The 6000-nt window shown below is 46.2% G+C and overlaps 1 protein-coding gene across 1 annotated transcript; it reads right to left on the bottom strand.

Annotated features, from left to right (window-relative positions):
- Positions 1 to 2771: 2771 nt before the first annotated feature.
- On the bottom strand, positions 2772 to 4045 carry LOC117842778 (uncharacterized). Its single transcript, XM_034723289.2, has 3 exons — positions 3639 to 4045; positions 3468 to 3538; positions 2772 to 3272 (listed from the first exon to the last, which is right to left on the bottom strand). The coding sequence occupies exons 1-3, from the start codon at positions 3721 to 3723 to the stop codon at positions 3147 to 3149; spliced, it is 282 nt and encodes a 93-aa protein (XP_034579180.1). The 5' UTR covers positions 3724 to 4045; the 3' UTR covers positions 2772 to 3146.
- Positions 4046 to 6000: the final 1955 nt, after the last annotated feature.

Below are 6000 nucleotides of genomic sequence, written 5' to 3'. Positions count from 1 at the left end.
GGCCATCACCCAGGCAAGCGAAAGCCAAGGGCGTCCCGACCTCATGTTCGAGCCCGGACTGGCATCAAAGTTCATGGTTTTTCCCGAAGAAAGGCAATGAGCCCCCGAATCCAATTGAACAAACTTGGGAACTATATGAACTGGCCATCCGGAACCTGGGGTACGCCACCAGCTTGGCCCGAGCCGGACCCCCCGAACGGGGACCGAGACTCCACTCGAACCGACCCATTCACAGCTCAACGAGCACAACAGTTCGTCCAACGAGGATAGCGTGGCACGGCTCACCCCCTCCGTCCCAGCAAACGGACGCTTGAGGGGTAACGATCAAAAGTCGATCCTGCCTCCCGATCGATCTCCTGCAACGCGCGGGGGATCAAGGGCTAGCATCGCAACCAACGACCACGCGTGTGGTCGCGATTTGGAGTCTTGGAGCAAGAGTGGTCAGCGAAACGGTAGGGAACCTTCCTGTGCCAAGCCATCCTCAGAACACCCTGCCTAACCAAACTCCCCGGCCAAGCCGAACAAGCAAAACTTTTCCTCCCTGATCAAATGCAGGCTGCAGGACAAACAAGGATCCCCGACGACGACGAATGCAGCCTCTGGAGGAGCACCTTTTGCTCCACCAAAGGCTCAGGGGCTACTGTTGGGGGGAATTTAACGACCTCCTTATGCTCCTTAAACAACGGTCATAAGGGCTCGGGCCCACCTACGGCGACAGTAACCTCCGCCGACTCGGCATGGACAGGGAGAATTCCACCTCGCCTCGTCCGACCCATGGCCCCACGGTCGGATACGCCCAACCCCTCGCCGCAAGGCTCCGTCTCGCCCGACCCATGGTCCTAGGGTCGGATACGCCCGACCCCTCGCCGCAAGGTTCCGCCTCGCCCGACTCCGGGCGCAGGGGGTCGGACGCATCCGGGCCCACCAGACAGGGCCTCGCCTCGCCCGAGGGCGGGCGCGGATCAGCGGACATGGGCGCAGGTCTCATGGGCCCCTACCAACCTCGCCATAAATACGATGCGGCTCAGGCACGTAGAAAGGCGCCCGCGCCCCTCGACGTGAGCTGCCACAGTATTCGGGCGGTACACTGTAGCCACGACTGCATAGGCTACAGCGGCACCGTCCTGATCCGCCGCCTCCCCTGCTCGTAGTAGGGCACTCATTACCCACGCCCCCCAGCACAGGAGGGAGCGCCGCCCGGTTTCACGCTCGGTCCGGCGGCAGAGACATGTAGGCCGCACCTCCCAGTCAGCACATGGGGCTACAGAGGACAGCCATTCTCCACGGCGCGCACAGCTGCGGCGGCCGGGCATCATCATCATCATGCATGGCTACAGCGGTCGGACACCACACACAAATCTCGCACGCTCGGCAACGACGATCGACCGGAGGGTCGTCGACAGGGCCCAACGACAGCCGCCCCCCTCCAGCGGTCACGCTGACGGGAGACAGAGACCGAAAGGGAAGGCGGTGACCCCGGGGACTCGGTCCTTCGCCCTGTGCTCTGCTTTACTTTACTCGCTTATCTCTTTTACTTCCCCTGACTCCTGGCTCAACTGTAACCCTCGTCTCTTCCTTAAGTTATAAAAAGAAGACTGGAAGAACCGAGCAAGGGACAGCTCTCAAGCCAACCGAACACCCCCCAACTCACACTCTCTCCTCAGGAGCATCGTGCACACCCAAGAGACTTGGGACCAGCTTCCCTCTCTCGCCCGTTTGTAACCCCTACTACAAACTCTGCACGAGTAACACGAGCTGCCTCTCATACTGGACGTATGGCTATTCCTGCCCAAACCAGTCTAACGCTGTGTCCTCTCGTGCAAACCATCCGAGCCCTACGCGCATAAAAACAAATTCACTCGCTGTTGTCTTGACTCGTAATTCTTGATAACGAGAGCATGCATATAGCAATATGTAATAAATAAGCCGCTTGTATGTAGCAGTATGTCATAATTAATGTCGCACGATTGGTGGACTGCGCGACCGGTCGCGGCTTAACTCGCTCCTGAGATACGGTTTGAGAGATTTTTTTTGGTCATCATTTTTTTTCTTTTGAAGAAGTCCATTTGCATGCCATCGTTAGAATGCTACGTTGGCCTTTCACTGAGTCATGATTTGTTTTTACGCAAAATGCAACTATCACTTTGATGAAAAAATAGGGATGTCACGTTACGTATATTTTTTCAAAACACATATGAAAAAAAAACTTGTAAGCCTCTCTCTTATCAATTATCACATGATATCTTTATTTCTGCAACTTTGTCACGTATAGAAGGTTACTTACATTTTTTTCTAATTGGTCACCTCACATATTATCAGATCTAATAGGATAACACAAGTTAGATCTGATGGAAAGATATTTGCCATAATTATCCAATTTTTGAAATTAATAAATCTAGAAATAAATGATCTAATAGGTCATTAAATCTATCTAAATCGATATAAATGTACGGTAATAGGTCATTAAATCTATCTAAATCGATATAAATGTACGGTTTATATTCACTTCTGAGTACTGTAGCAAACCCTTCTAATTACTGATGTTTTTTAGGATTATCTAATTAATGATGTTAGCCGTGGATTAACAATGTAGGATGCTCATGTTGTCTTCATTTTCTTTTCTATGCTTTTGCACCTAGGCTCGTTGCGCCTATATCATGCGAATCCAGGCTTCTTGGCCTATATTCTTGGCTTTACAAGTGCAAATCGTTACATATTCTCAAACAATGCAATATATTAACGTGATGCTCCTTGGAAACTAGAACATAAAATTTGTACGAAAACTTTATCAATTGACATAAATTCCACTGGAATCTTACAATAATTCGTGTATGTTAAACATGGTATAATTTTTCTAATTACAAACTTTACATATAACCGTTTAACCACATAGCCATCTGTATTGGTTGTAATTAATAATTATTTTAACCCCCTAGGGCATCTTATAATACCACACCAAAAGCCATATTTCTTTTTTTTAAAAAAAACAAAAGATCACGTTTCTTGCTCTTCGTGACATGATGAATAGGTCACTGCCTGGTTGGGACAAGCTCCAACACTGGCGCTCCAGGACTCTAGCCAGCTTGAGCATCTACTATCAGCCAAGAGCACGACACTGGTCATAGTGATCGCCGTGACGACGCCGCTCATCTCCAGCCCGGTGGCTTGTGGTGGTTGTTGGGCACTGGGGGACCGTAGTCCTGAGTCTCGAAGGCCATCCTCTCGGAGATTACGGATTTGCCATCCTCTGGCACAAACCTCTCCGTTTTCATCTGAAAGAGACGATGCATGAGAAATGATCATGTCTTCTAGAAAATAAAACAAAGTGAAGCATCCTAAGATTAGAATCTGGTGAAACAAAGCCGGTAAAGTTTACATGAACTCGAAATTCTAGCGTTGACAGCAGGCTATCAGGCTTAGCTTTCTTTCTGAGCACACGGTGAGATGCAGTTATCAGACTATGGTACCTTTGGCTCTGGAGTGCTGCCTTTAACCGACGGCATCTGACCAGCCTTTTGCATGGGCATCTTTTGCAGTCCTGTAAGCCACAGAAAGGAATGGTCTGATCACTTGCTATCACAGCAAAAGGCACAGAAGATAGAATCCAAGCAGACAAAATTTAAGAAATGTGAGCTCACTTGAGAGAGGTACAGCACTGGATGGAACCAAGAGGTAGAATGCCAACAAAGAGATCAGAAGACACAGAGCCGGTGCCCTCTCCATTGCCGTGGCCTGTTTCAACAGTGCAGTACTACCTCTCAAAGCTCTCAATGGATAATGCAATCTATTCTGTTGCCTTCATGTACCTTGCACCTTCCTTGGCGAATGGCAATGCCCTGGACCCCTTTTTATTGCGCATCTCATGCAACCTAGATCATTCGTTTAGGGACCAAGAGTCAAAAAGGCAATGGAATTCGCAAAGTCTAATCGGTGTTCAGTGGAATTGGACACTGGCCCAACTTCTTTTGCTGCCTTTAGTTTCCCCCCTTCCACTAGCTAGGCGTTGAAATGCTCCTATTAGTCCATATCTCTAGTCATCTGTCTACTTGGCGATTATGATCATGCCATTTGTTGAGTGAGTAGAACCGGTGCTCTTCTTGTATTATAAAAGAAGACTAGTGAGACTAAGACTGTGTTGTGCCTATCTAATCGATGGGCCATATGCACTTTCAAATTTCAAACATAGATTTGCTTCTATGATAATGTTTCACCGCTATCCCTAATCCAAAACATGGCACATTATGACTTAATAAAAGGGTTTAATCAGAGAAAAACATACTACAGCGCTTTATTTATGTGCACGGGCAAATTTTAAGGTATATATAGCTCGCGCATAAATGTGTTTGCATGAAATGAATGTCGAGTTTTCGTAAAACAATTCAGATCTAGAACTACCGATTTGAGACCTAAAGCAGTCGCCGTCAGAGGAAATTGGACGGCATTTTGATGAACTATGCAAAATGCACCGCGATGCCAGAGATATTTTTACTGGGAGACTCGTGGATCATCCATAGTGGGGCATGCACGAGGATGAGAACCAGTGGCTGAAATTTCTTGTTTTAGCGGCAGTGGAGACGTCTCCAGGCATCCTCTGCGAAGTGGAGGATCTTCTCTTGGTTCATTTCAAGTCCACACAGAAAGGCGTAGTTTGTGCGTTGTTGAGTATGGTAGGTGTCTAGGAGCAGTGTAACACATGTGGTGATGGAAAAGACGGCCTCTTTTTCAATCTCGGCAATGGGGACAGTACATGGACGCATTTCGGCTGATCAATGGTGGTTACTTGACTAGAGTTGGTTAACTAGTTCATCATGCAATGAGGATGTGGGTTAGAATAATTTAGATATGATTGATGTGTCAATCGTCCATGAACTTTCACTTGCTCCGGCTAATGCTCATCAAGCTTATAGCATAACATATGACATTTGTTCTGAATTGAGGATGTTTTATTGTAAAGATTTATGCAAAAACATATTATGAATCCTAGGGAAATAATTGGAAGTATTTTCTTGCTAATTTGGTTCTCAACATAAAAGAATAGTTGCTATGTCTCCTTATCCGAATGTTACAAGCTAGGATGTAGGAAATAAAGAAAACTTAAAAGTGCCTCCTTTTTTAGTGGGAACCATATATATGCACTCTAGATACCGCACATGTTTTTTTCTTTTTCTGACCTTTATATATCAGTGCACAGTTGGTGCACGTGATTGATTGAACTCAATATTACTTCATATGAATATACACTACTGGAAAACTGAGCATTTGTCCAACACGTTAGTACCGGTCATCATGCACAGTACCACCAGAGCCTCTGTAGTACCGGTTTGGAGCCTCAGCTGGTACTAAATGGCGGCATGGGGACCGGGTCGCCAACGGCAAGATTCCCTGGAAGCCTTTTAGTACCGGTTGTTAGCTTCAACCGATACTAAATAGTGTTCACGCACATGTGTACCGGCTGTTAGCTTCAGCCGGAACTAAATGCCACAATTTAGTATCGGCTAGAGCCACCAACCGGTACTAACGTACAAACTATAAAACAAGCTCCTTCCTCCTTCCCGAGCCCGAGCTCAACCATTTGATCGAGAGCTCAGGCTTCTTCACTCCCGTGGCAACCTAGGGGAGGTGCTGCCCATTTTTCCCACGATTTGGGGGGATTTTACTCCTCCAACTGTTCTAAGTTTAGGATCTTCATCCTCCCTCCTCTCATAATTAGTACTCTATGTTTTATGCTTTGTAGCTAGAGAAATTTGTGTTTTTTAGAGTAAGGATGAATCGATAGTTTTTCAATTTATACATGCACGTAGAATGTAGAATTTTTACTTATGAAAGTTTGTTCGATATTGAGAAATTCATATTGGATGTTGACAAATATGTGTTGTGTTACTTACTTTTGTTGCTTTACATAAATAACATAAGTAAAATATTTAAATAAAAATAATCAACTAATTTGGTTGCTTTACAAATAACATAGTTGAGCTCAAGCTAACAACGATTCGGGACAAA

Source organism: Setaria viridis, chromosome 2 (genome assembly GCF_005286985.2).
Source record: "Setaria viridis chromosome 2, Setaria_viridis_v4.0, whole genome shotgun sequence".
Classification (NCBI taxonomy): Eukaryota; Viridiplantae; Streptophyta; class Magnoliopsida; order Poales; family Poaceae; genus Setaria; species Setaria viridis.
Note: the sequence above shows the minus strand (reverse complement) of the source record. Positions and strands in the feature narration are given on the sequence as shown.

Excerpts from the sequence above, each read along its gene's own strand:
- LOC117842778 (XM_034723289.2), bottom strand. The coding sequence starts at position 3,723 with ATGGAGAGGGCACCGGCTCTGTGTCTTCTGATCTCTTTGTTGGCATTC. Across the intron at positions 3,539-3,638 it reads CAGTGCTGTACCTCTCTCAA|GACTGCAAAAGATGCCCATG; the intron begins GTGAGCTCACAT and ends TGTGGCTTACAG. Across the intron at positions 3,273-3,467 it reads GCAGCACTCCAGAGCCAAAG|ATGAAAACGGAGAGGTTTGT; the intron begins GTACCATAGTCT and ends CGTCTCTTTCAG.